Source organism: Physcomitrium patens, chromosome 15, assembly GCF_059467195.1.
Source record: "Physcomitrium patens ecotype Gransden chromosome 15, ASM5946719v1, whole genome shotgun sequence".
Classification (NCBI taxonomy): Eukaryota; Viridiplantae; Streptophyta; class Bryopsida; order Funariales; family Funariaceae; genus Physcomitrium; species Physcomitrium patens.
This window is the reverse complement of record NC_143424.1, coordinates 9,268,147-9,284,623: the sequence shown is the minus strand read 5'-3', so window position 1 is coordinate 9,284,623 and position 16,477 is coordinate 9,268,147. Positions and strand designations below refer to the sequence as shown.

At 30.1% G+C, this 16,477-nt stretch overlaps 1 protein-coding gene across 1 annotated transcript; it reads left to right on the top strand.

Annotated features, from left to right (window-relative positions):
- Nucleotides 1-1,492: 1,492 nt before the first annotated feature.
- LOC112291996 (rhomboid-like protein 20) lies at nt 1,493-5,130 on the top strand. Its single transcript, XM_024540058.3, has 8 exons — nt 1,493-2,043; nt 2,827-2,927; nt 3,174-3,314; nt 3,495-3,561; nt 3,714-3,874; nt 4,026-4,127; nt 4,313-4,426; nt 4,574-5,130. The coding sequence occupies exons 1-8, from the start codon at nt 2,019-2,021 to the stop codon at nt 4,739-4,741; spliced, it is 879 nt and encodes a 292-aa protein (XP_024395826.1). The 5' UTR covers nt 1,493-2,018; the 3' UTR covers nt 4,742-5,130.
- Nucleotides 5,131-16,477: the final 11,347 nt, after the last annotated feature.

Here is a 16,477-nt window from a genome sequence, read left to right as displayed (position 1 = left end):
CAAATTTCCCACATGTGCTCCACATAATCAACTTATACTAAAAGTGGTTAATATGTACAACACATGGCTAACTTGTTGGACAAGTTTTTAACCTATCAATGATCTACAAACACTTATAAAGTCAAATCTACATCTACAAAGCTTCTAAGAAGCTTTTCCAAAATATATTATCAAAATTACTTACTTTTATTTCTACCTAAATCATCTAATTTTCTTAATTATTGATGTCCATACTACAATTCAATTAAAAAATTTATAGACTTAGTTATTTCTATTAATTCATATTATATTATTCAAATACAAAACTATGTTAATATTGAAATCTTACTTTGATTATTTTAAATTATATAGAATTATTTAAAAATATAAAAGCTCTTTAATCATTGGAAAAATTATATAATCAATAATTAATTTATTTGAGTCTTAAATTTCTTATTATTTTGACACAAATTGTGATACATATTTGTATGTAACTATATAAATTTGAAGTACATAATAATTGCACAATTGCATATGAGTTTGTTAAAAAGCATAAATTTTGAGAGATTTTGGTATTATTTTTATTTATTTTTATTAAACACAATTCCATTATATTATAGATATTATGATAATATGAAAAAAATAATTATATGTTGTTGTTGTTATATATATATATATATTTAATTTTTATTTTTTAAAAAAATTACTCACCAAAAAATTTAAATGTTAACAATTTATTATGAATTTATTTTTTCAAATAATTTTTTGTATATTATTTTAAATTTCTTATATTTATTAATAAAAAACCATGGTGTTTTTAATATTTTTCTAGTAGAACAAAATAAATCATTGCTGCTGCTTGCAAAAATGGATATTTCGTTTCATTGTAAAGCTAATACTGACTAAATATATATATATATATATATATATATTAGGATTATAAAGGATGAGAACATGTATGTATCAAAGAGTTAAGATGAAGGATTTGTAAATGGATTTGAAATCAAATCCAACTTCTTTTAATGGCTCAGAAGTAGTTTAATTTTGTAAAAAATAACTACCAAGCTGCCAAGCTAGAAAGTATCCTTTATTGGAATTTAATTGAAACGAAACAAAATAATTAAGGATTCAAAACCAAAAAACAATGATAAACAAGTCATGAGCTATTGTATACCCGTTTTTACCATTAAGAATAATTTAATGGTCTGGTTATCTTGGAAAAAAATTAATTTTTAATTTTAAACTTATACTTTTCGTAAATTGAGTTAATAAAGTGCATTGGTCACCACAGTTAGAAGTCGTAGAGCAGTCAAGAAGCAGCAACGGTCTCCCAGGGCATCAGAACTATCCACGGGAAGTAGACGAACGATCCTCAGGAAGTAGACGAAATTCCGCCAGGACGAGGACGAATGATGACGGGGAGGAAGGTCCCGAAGGAAGGAGAAGGCGCGCTGTGTGGGAGCCCTCACGAAGTTTGATTGCGTTGTGTGGGCCCCTCGTGTGTGTGAGGCTCTGTCTGTCGAGTAATTTCCTGTGCATGCTTCAATTTGGAACTAGAGTCTTCCTGTTTTCCTGTTTTTCGGTTTGGGGATTTTAATCCTACTTTTTCACTTGTGTATGTGTAAGCTATGGGGGAGTCTTGACTTCCTTGGCTGAAGGGGTGATCGTTTGTCGCTACACTCCGAAGAACGTGAAACTATTTGGCGACAGCACGCATTTGGGCTGCTTAGATTTGAAGGTCAAGCGGTTGATAGTGCTGATTGATTGCGGAAGTTAGAAGGTGTAGGGAGGAGGTGGTGGTGGTGGTGGTGCAAGTGAGACGGCGAGAGGGAATTTGAAACAGAGGTGTTTGCTCAGTCTGCATCGTTGTCAGGTTGGAAGGTAGAAACCCTATCTTGAGAAAGACCTTGGCGTGCAATTTTCGAGTTAGAGAGCACTGGTCGTTGTGCTGAGGAATTTTGACATCGGGCAGTAGCCGTAGAAGCGGTGTCGCTAGCCAGGAGTCGAGGATTCTGCGAGGGTTGCAGGACCTGTACACAATGAACGCGGGACCTTCAGGATTTCGTAAGCTATTCCTATAATTATGTCTTTCCTTTTTATTTATTTTTATTTTTTTTAAATCGTGAAAGATCTCTCCTGATCAAGTTATATTTGGTTTGGTGCTCTACCATACTGGTCTAGGTTTTACTTGATTGAGGTTAGGACTTCCCTTGAATCCTTCTTGGCATTTAATTCATGAATCTGTGAAATGGTGAATTAGAATTATAGCTTCAAAAAGAGATTTTATTATTATTTCGATTTTGTTTATATGTAAATAGTAATAATATTAGTAATATAAGAAGTACAGCGGTCATTTGCTGCATGAAGAATTTTGTGATTTTATATAATTTCTAGGCCAGCAACCCATTTTATTTTTTTAGCAGCAATATCTTTTGGATTTACAGTGTGCTTTATAGCTTTCTTAAAAGGCACCTGCTGGGGTGTAACGCACGCACAATGCAGCAAAACATGCTTCAGATAAACAACATTTGTCTTTAGCCGCTCAAGTTCTGACTATTGCACCACGGTCTTGCAATTGCGGTTGCAGTTTGTAATTTCTAAATTTTTGGATTGATTTCGAATTCTAGTCCTCTTTTTTGTTTCATATTACAGCACTAATACTAAATTTGGTCAGCGTCTGATGATTTAAATTGTCTCCCCAAGTGACCTAAAATCTTGAGATTTTGGAACTACCGTTGGCTGGCTCAACCAGTTTCTAATAGTTAGGGCTGCGGCAGGCTATCCTTACCTCGATTCGAGTAAGACGTTGCAGGAGATAGTTGGCATCATAAAGTTTGGCTTTTGCAGACAATGCTCCTGTGACCAAGGGAATAGTGCTGGCATGCGGTCTGGCTTCGGTGTTGATTGGCACACAGGGCGGTGCGAGGGCTTTAAGTCTTTCTTATCAGGTGCTGTATTATAAATATTCCTGAAGTATTGATGAACCCTTTTCATCTGTCACTATTCAATATTATGTGAAGCTTAAATGAGCAGCTTAACCGAGTCAACTGAAAACAACTTAGTCATCCGCAGTGTTGCGTGCGTATAGAGAGATTATAATGTGTTCTGAAACTTGCACCGATGTTTTTTACGACCTAGTGTAGAAGCAATTTAATTTAATTCTCATGTTTTAATTTGAACCTGTTCTGTGACAGAAATTTGTTCAAAAGCAACAACTTTGGCGCTTGCTCACGTCACCATGGGTGTTTTCGTCAACACCGGAGGTCTTGTTTGGTCTTTACCTAGTTTACTTTTTCAGAGTATTTGAAAGGCAAATTGGATCAAATAAATACCTGGTATGAATTTTTCTTCTTATCTGGCATCTTTCCAGCTTCGTTTACAGGCTGATGTACTTCGTGATGTTAACCAGAGCTAGGCTTTCGCATCCCGTCGTGCCTTGCTGACGGAAAATGCAGTGCCATGGCTCTACTCTGTGTTAGTCCTTCACAAACTAATCAATGCAAGTGGACTTGCAGTTTTATGTGTTTTTTTCAACAACAACCTCAACTATTCTTGAGGTAGCAGCACTGGCTGTTATACGAGGTACACAAGTATCAGTTTTCTTTTTCTGACTAGACATATCTTGTAGATCGCTCCCTTATTTGACTCTTGTTTGCTGCTTATTTCTGGGAATCGAGCTCTCAGCTTTACTAATGGCGGGAAACGACAGTTGACGTGATTTTCGTAACCTGCAGACCCGACCGCATTGACAGGAATCTTCTTGACACCTGGGCCTTATGGCTTGATATTTGCTTCATTTGTCCCTTTCTTTTTCGACATCCCAATATCCACCCGCTTAAAATTTTTAGGGGCACGCTTTTCGGACAAATCCTTTGTCTACCTTGCAGGTTTGCAGGTAAATCGATGTATAGCTTCGCCTTCATTTGTAGGCACTGTCCTGTAATCAGTTCAATTCGAGTAAGGGGCAGTATTTTTACGCAACCTTGCAAGTATCCTTCTATTCGTGCTTCTTGACTATTTTTACTTTGTTGGGGTTTCTTTTGCAGCTTCTATTGTCATCATGGACGCAATCCCTTGTTCCCGGAGTTTGTGGACTTCTGGCAGGGTTACTTTACAAGTCTAATATCTTGGGAATAAGAAAAGTGAAGGTTGTGATCTAGAACCCTTGGCTTTCCTCGTTCAGCTGATATTATGTTTTACGTCTTTCAATTCAGAAATGTTCTCCTTATATAATCATAATGCACCGCTTATAGTTTGTTTGTACAAGTATCGTAGGATTTTTCTGATTTTTGTCGTTTTTACTGAATCTTTCTTTATTTTTATCACTTTTCAGTTTCCGGAAGGCTTGGCGTCGGCAGCAACGAGGTTGTTCACACCACTTCTTTCTTCGAATTCTACCCTACCAACAACAGTTAGGGGAGCAGCTCCAAATGGTCGTCTACTCGAGGTATGTGTATCAATTTAGTGAAAGTACCTGCAATTTCACAAATTGCTGTCGTATGTCTTCGGGCAACAAAGATGAGCCAAAGGTTTCGGATGGCAATCATACTATTTTGTGGGGTAACTTACAAGCGTCTGATATGAATGAATGCAGCATCGTTTTGCTCCAAGCGCACCGCCTGTGAGTGCACAATCAGAAGTGCATATTACAACACTCATGGCAATGGGGTTTGATCGGAGCGATGCCTTGCAAGCTTTGGCGGCTGCTCGGAATGACGTAGCTTTAGCTACAAACTTATTACTTGAATCTCAGTTGCGTTGATCTCACTGGCTTCGATCTTAGCGAGAAAATTGTGGTACTCTCTGACGGATTTTCACTCGATTGGGAAAGAAAGTGCTCGTAGCTAGCCAGCTGCTCGATCGTAAGCATGCAGTAATCATGGAAGATCTGTTTGCCAGTATGCTTTCTTTCGGGGGTATTTATAAATTTCATGTTAGATGCTTGGGTTAGCTCATTACCACTGGTCTTGTCTGAGCTTCAGTATCAATCTGTGACATTATGAACGGTAGATATTTACTAGGAGAAGACCATGAAGGAGGCACGACGGTATTTGCTAGCAGATTTTTGCTACAATCCATGCTTGTCCCTGTTTTCTGGCAGGACAATACCTGCTCGTTCAAAATGTGAACAGAAAGAACCATTTTTTTTCATATGTAGAGTTGGAATTGTTTTGTTAAGTATGATGTTGAAATCATTCGATACAATATGAAACTTTTGTAGAAATCATCCTTTTACATAAATACATGTATGGATATTAACACAAATATATATACATACACAAATAAAGAAGTTTTTAAATTGGAAGATATTGACAATTTGACTTATTTGACGTATTTGATTTTTGAGTTAATATTGTGTTTAAAGTTTTGATTTGTTATACATCTTTATTTCTAGGGTTTACTAATCTAGTAGTGGATTTAGATTGCTCTACTAGTTTTCAGATTTTTTAACATAGAGGCTTTTACCTGTTTTTTATTGACTATTTTTATTGGTCAATTTTGCTAACTTAAATACTCCTAAGTCCAGTGATATTTTTAGAATCTAAACATTTTCATAGCTTAATAAATACAAGTCATTTAAAATACTAAGATATCTTTTTATTATTAATTAAAATTAAAACTAATATTTCTTTAAAATTTAGAATATTATACATAAAATATATTTATTTAATATTAAAATTTATTAGAATTTAGGAAAGAGGTTTAAAAATACAGCAACATCCCAAAACAATTTGATATGCTTATTTTAAAGTTTCAAGTTGATTTACCTCTTAATTTGAATATATTTTATTTCTAATAGTTTAATTATAAATTTGAACATCTTTTATTTTGTTTTAGAAGCTACTAGTTTTTTTAAAAGAATAAATTGACCTTTCATTATTATTATTATTTTTATGAAGCTTATTTTTTATTTTGGACTTATCTATACTATAAACAAAAAAATAACTAATTTTAAGTGGTATTATTCATACTGCACATACAATATTTAATCTGAAATAATGTGTATTTATACTATACAAAAATTAACTTATTTAAAGATCCATTTGCTTATATAAGATTTAATGCATAGAATTTAGTATTACAAAGATATGCTAAGAGATTTTAATAAGTTTTTCTTTTAGTTTTGAGTTGACTTACTTTATTATTTCAATGCTTGTAATTCTAATGGTATTATTAAGAACTTGGAGTATATGGATGTTCCTAATTATTTTTAATTTTTAATTTTGATTTCAATCTAAACATACATTTTAATTTTTGTTATTTAGAGTTTTGGTAGTTTAAGTAGGTAGGTAGTATAATCCAATATATAACATGATTTAACAATTTATAAGATTTGCAAAATCAAAAGGGACACATAAACATGGACAAGTTAGAAATTTAGGTATTATTCTTTATTATAATTAGAATATTTTTTTACTAAATTTGAAAAGACCCAGATTTTTATATATTATTATAATTTATAAATATAAAATTTTAAAAGAAAATATTGAATTTAAAATTTCTAAATTTTTAAGAGGGAGAGGAGGATTAGAAAGAAGGCTAGAAATAGGAGACAAGAGGGAGTTGGGATAGATGTTGAAAACAATGAACAAGAGAATCAAGATGAGGGTTGGAAATGAAGGACATGGAATTGAAAATGACAATAGAGAAATAGAAGGTTGGCATGGGGGAGGGGAGCTAGGATTGTTAGAAATTTTTTGGATGACTTATTAGAATGGTTGCTAGGGTCTTCTTTCCTTGTGTGGATGTGCCTCTCTTTAAATAACGAATTTTATAATTGATTTTATAGCTTAGTCAATCAATGGTTTTTATAGATAGACAAACAAATAATATTATACATATGTATATAGGTAAAGAAAGAGAAAAAAATATTATATTTTTAAAGCAATGCAATTTTAATAACGATTATTTTAAATATAGATAAATAAATAAAACTATAAAGTAAGAAAATTTAGAATTCAAAATTTAAGAGATAAATTAATTGAAAAAATCAAGGAAAAAAAGTGGATGTATAAACTAGCAAATATAGAATTTAACAAAGGTCTAGAGAGTAGGAAATAATTGATGAAAGAGTTGAAAATAATAATATTAGGTTTATAAATAAGAATTAATGAACCTACAACAAAAGAGATGTTTGAGTGGATAATACTCTAATATACATAAGTATAAAATTTATTCTATATAAAATACCTTTAAATCCAAAAATAATTTATAAATATCATAAAATTCTATTATTATTTCTTTGAACTATGAATCATAGATATTATATATTAAATCAATAATTAAATGATAAAATAAAGCTTTACATAATTTTTTAATCATTTGTCAAAATCATATCTTGAATTGTACAACAAGTTGAAGAATATTTTTTATTTATAATACCACTTACAAATAGTTTCAAAGTTTGCTATTTTTTCTTCCACTTAACACATACTAGAACCTCTCAATCTACAAACTATTTGCAATTACTACCTTTTTCTTCCAACTTATGATTAAATGCAATTCCATTTTAGTGCTTGTTAGTCGATTGGTCAAATTTTTATCTTGGATATAATAACTTGAAAAATTTATTATTGCTTTGATAGTAGACTACTCTAAAAATAATACATTGAGGTACAACAACTTATTTGTAGTATTCAAACATTTGGAATTAAATCTGTATTTTAGAGCTAGAATATGAAAGATATAATTAATATTAATTTCTATATAAGATGAATCTAGATCTATTCTTCAACGAGACCATTTTTATAGGATTCAAATCTAAAATTGTTTATAATGTAGTCTACGAGGCTACTTCAAGAGTTGATATCATGCAACAATTTGGCAAATGCAGCAAGCACTAGAATTTTGGTACAACAATGGCCACCTATGACAACCACATGTTTCTACACTAGTGCAGTAGATATTTTTATTAGTATTTCATTTCTTACATAGATAATGACTACCAATTAATTTCATTTTTATCATGAATAAGATTAAATCTAAGGAAATTGAGCCTCACTTGGCTTCAACTTCAATTGATTGCCTTATATGGTCATTGTTGAAAGTTCTCTTATTGTTTGATAATACATTTATATGATGAAAGTTAAAAATATGGGTTTTATTATAGAAGAACATAGTAGAAAGATATAGTTGAAAAACATGGATAAATGATAGAAAAGTAGTAAATATTTTTAGTGCTAATGTTGCCTTTCTATAAAATAAAAAAACTTCTATTTACTTAATAAGAAAAAAAAATATATATATATTTAAAAAATAAATCATATAAGCATCTTTAAGAAAGAAATAAGAATAGAATTTATTAAAATTTACCTCAAAATACCAAGAATTGATACTTCAAGAGGATAATAATAAATAGAAAATATTTAAATTTGTTAGGATTTGATTTTAATTCAATTAGAATTTTGGTTAGGATTAAATTAGGATTTAATTGAAATTTTATTTAAAATTTTATTAGAATTTGGTTAAAATTTTAGTAAGATTTAATTAAAATTTGGTTAAGATTTCATAAAGAGTTTATAAAGATTTGATATAAGATTTAGAATTTTATTAGGATTTGGTTAAAATTTAGCTAAGATTGATTTAAGATTTTAATTAGAATTTTTTAGAATTCCTTTAAGATTTAATTAAAATTTTGGTTAGAACTTAATTAAAATTTGGTGAAGATTTTATTAAGATTTTTTTAGGATCTTATTAGAGTTTTTTTAGGATTTTTTAGAATTTCATTAAGATTTTTTTAGAACTACATTAAGATTTGATTAGGATTCATCTAGGATTTATTTAAGATCTATTTAGGATTTTTTTAATATATTTTTTTAATATTTTTATAATTTTTTATTATTAAAATAATTATTTATGATTAATTTATAACTTCTTTATGTTTCTTTAGTAATTTTTTTAAACTTCTTTTTGATTGGTCAAAGATTGATTAGGTTTGTTAAGATTTAATTAGAATTTATTTAAGATTCTATTAGACTTGTTAAGGTCTTACTATTTCATTTTTTCATTTACCTTCCATAGCTAATTGTTTGATGCATTCTCAGGTTAAAATTCTCATTATGTAATACCATGCCTGCTTTTTTTTTTTATTTAATCCTACACCTTATGACATTGTTGTTGTTGGTGCAAGTAGTTCCATTGCTAATGTAGTAAAAAAAGATTGCTTTGTCTTGCCTACGTTTCCGAAAAAATAGGAAGTTGTCTCATCTTGGTTGGATTAAAAAGTAGTCTATTGAGGGTGTGGTAGATGGAATGGATTGCAATGTAAGGGCAAGTATTTAAGAATAACATCATTAAGGTTGAGTTGACATGGTAGATAAGATCACAACAAGATTCCATGGATTATTTGATTCAATAATAGTTTAGTTTCAATATATTTGTCAATAAAGGTTTGTACTTTGGTTTCAGTTGCAAAGTCTTATGATTTGTTAAATTTTGAAATAAGTAATAAGCTCGGTTCTCTACATTTTTGTTGTTGGTATAAGATGTGGTGAGGCCAAAGTAATCAACAAAGATTGCTTTGCCTCCTATTCAAAAATTAAAAAATATTGTTTGATTTGGATTTTGAGTTGATTTTTTTATGTAATCAAAATGACAATGCATGTAAGGAATTTTGTATTATGAGCTTATGTTATTATTGTAAATTTTTAAAGTATATTTGCATCTTATTGAATTATTATTTTTTTAATGTATCAAAGTTTGTGAGATAAATTTATTTAGATAGAAGTCATTTATGATTTAAGATCTCTTATATAAAATTGTTTAAAAATATAAACAACCAAGATAAAACATTGTTTTCATTAGATACATGTATCTTTATTTTTTTTTATTATCAAAATTAAAATGTTGGAGTTGATTGGATCTTAATAGAATGTAAAATTTACAATAGTCAATGTATTGTATAATGTATTTGCTGCATGCATCTTTCTTTATTTTTATCAAAAGTATTGAATAATGTATTTAATTTCTCTATTTTAATGTTTCTTAAGCAAGCAATTGGCATAAGAAATAAAGAATTTTGTATATATCTATATAGATGGACTTTCTTTTCATCTCACTGAGATGTTCTTATAGTCTTTATCCAACAAGTATTTTCTTTCAACCCATGTTGTTGTTTGATTCATGACAATGTAGTTTAGGTAGTATTTTGAGTGAAATAAAGTTTGAAAAATTTGGAGATTTTGCAACATGATTGTACATTTTGGAATTGCATTCCAAAAATTTTAAAAAAATTTAATTAAAAGTATTATTAGTGCAAAATTTGGATAATTTGATTATTTGATACTCTTCTTTATTACATGTAGTTCTATATAATATAATATCTCATTTTATTTATCTTCATACAAGATAGTAATTTTTTACTCATTGATTATTATTCTACAAATCAAATAATAATTTTTGACAATGGTATAAGTTTCAATTTATTGAAAAAAGAAGTTTTAAGGTAAATCTTGATTTTTATTTTTTGATTTTATTTTTTTTTAATTAGAATTTTCTTTATTTTTATTTTCTTAAGATTTTATTAACGTTTCACAATTGGTATTTAGAGATAATATTGAGGATATGAATTCTAAGTTTTTGATAAATCTAGGTTTTTGTGATTGATGCTTAATGGTGAAAATATAACTTATAATATATATTATAAATTTGATTATAAATTTCTATATTTATTTAAATATTGATTTTTTATTACTCCTTACATGTCTTTTTCAGACTAAATTTGTACATTACATGATAGAGGGACACTAAAAAGAAGCATTGAGGTACTCAAGTTTGGTTTACTTTTGGATTTTAAAACATGACCAGATTTTCTAAGGTCTAAAACCTTACCAAATCCATAACAACAAAGATCTTGACACAATGTAAGATTAAGTACACTAGAATAAAATTAAAAGTAATTAAGTAGAATGGAACTTGAAATACATGACTGAGTAGAAGAGAATAGAATCAAACAAAACCAAATAGAATCAAATAGAACTAAATAAAAAAAAACCAAACTTTACTAAAAGAAAGAATCTAAAGTTATATCTAACTAAATATCCAAAGGACCTCAATTAATTCTATTTATACTTTATTCAATTATCTTGGAACTTTTTAGAATGTCATTAACAGTAGGCCTCACCAAGATAATTGGCTTTATAGAAGATTTTAAAAGTAGACTCTACGATGATAACCACCCTAAGCCTTTCTAGAAGGTTCCATAGTGGATCCCATATGAACCACTATACTAACTTCAATTCTAAAAAATTTTCAAAAACAATCCTACCTATATATCTCTATATATAAATAATACAAATATCCTATCTATACCTTATTACTGTTAATCCCCCTCTATTAATGCAGAACGTCCTTATTTTTCTCTCGATGGTATTTCTAAATGGTTTTGTAATATTAAGTAAGATTCTATGCAAGTTTCCACATGGAATTATCGATGAAATAACCTTTGTATAGAACTTTGTATTAAAATTGTAGACATCCATTGCCATAGCAAAAGTAGCGATGCTCCAAAATACTGTCTATTTCATATTCTTATTGATCATCAATCACAACCGGTGGTGGTGGTGGTAGTTGGTGTTGGTCCAAAAAGCCCTTTAGTTCAATGTGAAATTCGTTGAGCTATTATACATAGAAGACCATATAGACTTGAATATATAGCAGAAGCTCAAACTGGTATGCAATATTAAAAATTGTTACAAAAACGTAGAATGCTCTAAGCCATCAAGGTGTTAGTTTATGGACTTGGATTGATGTAACAAATGGAAGGCTGACATTGGAGAGTAATACCTAATGATCTTCTCAAAAGATCTTATATTATTGGTGGTTATCTACATATTACTTCTGTTGAATTTGTGCAATAAAGAGATGGTATCGTGCCTCTTGTAAGGTTGTTATAAGTCATTGTTTAAACTCCTTCATTATTAGATTGTTGGTATCCATAGGACAATAGAGAATTGTTGGTGTAATTGGATATTGATCAGTGTTGAGGAAGAATGGTAAATGATTAATACTTGCTTAAATACTGTTATTGTAGGCAAATTCTAAGAGCATCAAATGTTCATATTAATCATTATGGTGAATGGCTACAAATGCTCATAGTATATTTTCTAGGATCTAATTTGTAGTCTTTGTTTGTCTATTTGTTTGAAGATAGAAGGTCATAGATATGGTAAGTTGTGTGCCTCGTAGCTTGAATAAGGTCTATCAAAAATTTCTCATGAAGTACGGATTTTGATTTAAAATAATAATACAAGGTGATTTGTAGTGTTAAAAGATAGTATCAAAGAAGACTTGTACAAATATTGGTACATTAATATCAGAGCACACTACAACGAAGTGAAGTTGCTTCAAGAGATGGTCTATAAAGACAACAATTACAATGTGATTATAAGGTGTTTGTGGAAAATACACAATGAGATCCATAGTTATCTACTTCCAACCTGCTATAGATAGTAAAATTGGCTGTAATAGCCCAAAAGATGCTACGTTGTTGTGATATGATATGACTATATAGTAAAATTATAATCAAAATTGAATTTTTAATTAATATCTAATTATCTTAGTTTAATTTTAATTTGAGGTATCTAAAAATGGCTTTTATAAAAGCCTCTTAAGTTATTTTCTTATCTTAATAATTAATAGGTTGAAAGTTAGTTAGTAATTTTACCTTCTAGATTGTAGTGATTCTTCTACTACTTTTGGTAGACCACAAATTGATGAAATGAGGTTAGAAGAGGTAAATAATTAGTATAGTTGATACTAGAGTTAAGTTGAGAGTAGGGTTGGGCTAAAAAATCCTTAGGATAGGATAGATTCATACCCAAGGATCGATCGTTTGTGAGACATGGTTAAAATTAGACCTCTAGCCACTAAAACGATGGCCTAGGGCAAAATAGGGTTTCATTTGAAGTTTGGAGGTTAAGGTTTGAGAGCTACCTTGAAGTTCTTTTCAAAGACATAAGAATTGTTTTAAGAGAGTTTTGGAAGACTTAGCAATTATTGTTCAAAGTCAAGATTTGTATCAGTGATTTGGATTTTATATAATATAATTAGGGCTAGCAATTTTGGTTAGTTCGTGCAATTGGCATGACATCTATAGTTGAAAATTTGATGTTATTTGGATTATTGGATGTGCTAAGTGTATAAAAAATTTTGTGATAATCTAACGACGTGGTTTAGAGATATCTAGTTTTTAGCACAAAAGGGTTTCAGAAGGTGGCAATTTGAGGTTAGGTAGGATTTCTATGATATTTGAAGATATATCAATCGGATTAAGGTGAAAATTGGCATAGTGTTGGAGGACCTAAAGATCAAGCTACATACTAATTTTGAGACAAAGTTAATGGTTGAAAAAAGAGAAATCATTGTTGGAATTTCTGCTTCACTTTTCAAGTTGGCGGCCGAGTGACATTGGTGCAATTTTTGGAGGTTTTCTCACAATCTGTAAGTTGGATTGAGCTAAAAGTTCTTGAGAATTTAGAAGGCTTGCATTGATAATTGTATGCAAAATTCTACGTCAAATGGACAATCGGATTGGATGTTACAGCTTGTTAAAGCTCACTGATTAGGATTGGAATTTATAAGAAAAAAATCTAAATTACTTAAATATGAAAGTAACAAGGTAATTAGAATTTATGTATGGTTAAGACTACTAAGAAGAGTGTTTTAAGCACTTTTGAATTAAAATTCAGATTATATTCTTCTCGCATTGATGAAACCTATTAGAATTTCTTAACTACTTGTGAAACATAATCTCACCTTCCACAGCTAAGTGTCCAGTGCATTCCTCAGCAAGACAACATATAATACGACAACGTTATATGCTTTGTTATGCTAGCATGATTCACATGAATGCACAAAAGCTCAAACATTATAATCTAAACCTATCCAAAATCATATCCTTAAGATCTATTTTAGACTCTTTTCACGCCTTAAATGTCCAGATATTAGAATATTAAATCTTTCTTGAAACATGCACGTTCGGAGTATAGCATCATCATATACATAAATTTACTTCTTGAAATAGAATAAGCCATCATTGAGATAATAATCCTAATATTACATATTATCTACTTTCAATCAATCAATAATCATCTTAAAATAAGTATCACAATACGTAGCTTCCTCTCATTCCGCTTTTTTTGTTAATTCTAAAATGACACTACTAATGGTAGCAACTTTTGCCTTGTCATTTAATTCGGGTCTATGCCATAAGGTGTCCGATACAATGTGTTGTTACCCTTGTTTGTATTCAAGCTGAATGCTAAAGAACACCAACTATTCTTTCCAAAAATAATGTTGTCACTTCATATTTACAAATGTAAAGTATATAGTAGAGGTCGATGGTCAGTTCGAACAGTCACTAGCTTCTCCAACAAATAGTATCGCCATACTTTTGTGGCATGTACAATTGCTAGTTGCTCTTGATTACATGCAGAATAATTACGCTTTGTCCTTTTGAGCTTATGCAATTCATATGCTACAAGTTGAAGGTTCCTACTAATGTCTTGTTGAAAGACTACACTAATAGTAGAGTCAAAAGCATCAATGTCAAGTATACATGGAAGGTCGGGATTATACAATTACAATATTGGAGTTCTAATCAGTGCCTCTTTAAATTCTTCAAAGGCTCTTTTTTATTCTAGTTTTTACTCAAATAAGGCACCCTTCTCTAATAAGCTTGTCAATGACGCAATAGTGTATACAAATTTTTAAATAAAAAGGCAATAATATCTAACAAGGTCCAAAAATGAGCAAACTTTAGAAGCACCTTTGGAGATAGGCTAATCTTTTACTAATTTTATCTTATCTTGCTCCATATACAAGTCATTGAAAGATAATACATGTTCCAAAAAGGTGACCTCCACCTTCTAAAGTCCACACTTTGATTGCTTGCAATAGAAGCGACTGTCACAAAGTCAGTGCAACACTTCCTGTAGATGTTATTCATGCTCTTCAAGGGTTTTACCATAGACCAAGATATCATCAATAAAAAAAACTATATACTTATCCAAAAGGTCTCAAAATAATCTATTCATGTGACTTATAAAAGAGGCTAGAGCATTGGTGAGGCCAAAAGGTAATATAAGCTATTGAAAGTGTTTATACCATGTACAAAATGTCATCTTTTCAATATCTTCTTTTAAAATAGAGGTATATCAATAATCACTCTAAGGATGTAATTTTCTAAAGATGGTTGCATCTTGAAGTTGATCAAAAAGATCATCCATACATACAAGTAGATATGTATTCTTGACAATTTGCTTATTGAGGCTCTGATAATTGATGCAAAGTTGAAATATACCATTTTTTTTGGATACAAAGAGTATATATGTTCTCTATGGTAATATGATTTTTTAAATAAGATTCTTCTCTAAGAGTTCATCCAATGAATTTTATAACTCTTTAAGTTTATTTGGTGTTAGGCAATAAATTGGTCAACTTATTGGTTTGGCCTTAAGGACTAATTCTATTTGGAAGGAGGCACCTCAATCACATGGCACGCCACTAGGTACGTTGATTGGAAAGACATCTTGATATTCATGTAGGAATTTTTCTATCTCTTTTGCTCCTTTGGTTGTCTTTCTTACTATTGAGGCAAGATTCAGAACCACTATATATATTAGTTACTTATATTGTATTTATTTCTTTATAAAGGTCATTCTTATGAGTAAGTTCTTAGCCACAAATTATTTTGCTATCCCACTTGATACAAGGTACAAAGAATTATTATATGTCTTCCATCTTTAAAAAAAATTATCCTTGCTTAATAATCAACTTGTTTATTTTTTACTTCTAACTATGGCATATCAAAGATAACATCATATTTAAGCTTTGTTACTGTAAAATTTTCCCTCAAGGCATATGTGTTACTTAGCCTTAAGAATTCTTCTTCATTTGTCTTGCTCAATATGTTGTCTTAGTCATCTGCTAGATATATACTCCCTCTTTTGATCACCATTATTTTAATTCTAAATCGATTGGCAATTGTGATTGAGATGCAATTTTTTTTAGGGTTGCAATCCGTAAGCACTTGACATGACTGTCTTCTTAATCGAGCCATTAGACATATTAGTCGATTCTTTTGATAGTTTTCTAAGGCCATGCCATTTGTCTCTAAAAAATAGCAACTATTTCTAGCATTGGCCTTCAGTGCATTTACTAGGGAGCTCCATTTTTGTCCTCTACTTTTTCATCAACTTGGTGGCCTTTGAGATTATGAATCGACCATGATTTGTTGGTGCTTGAACTTTGATATTTCGAATAGTCTCTAATTTGATGGTCTAGCTCCCAACAATAAAAACACAATGCCTTTTGTGCCAATATTTGTCATCTCTAAAGGTATCAATGGTCCTTGCAAAGCATTAATTTCCATCGATGTTAGTTATTGTGCCATAATATTGGCTAGTAGTATAGAACTCTACGTTAAAGATCATACTCTATGATTTTTAAAATCTATAGCATCAATCTTCTTTGCAATCCTAACTGCATCTCCAAATAT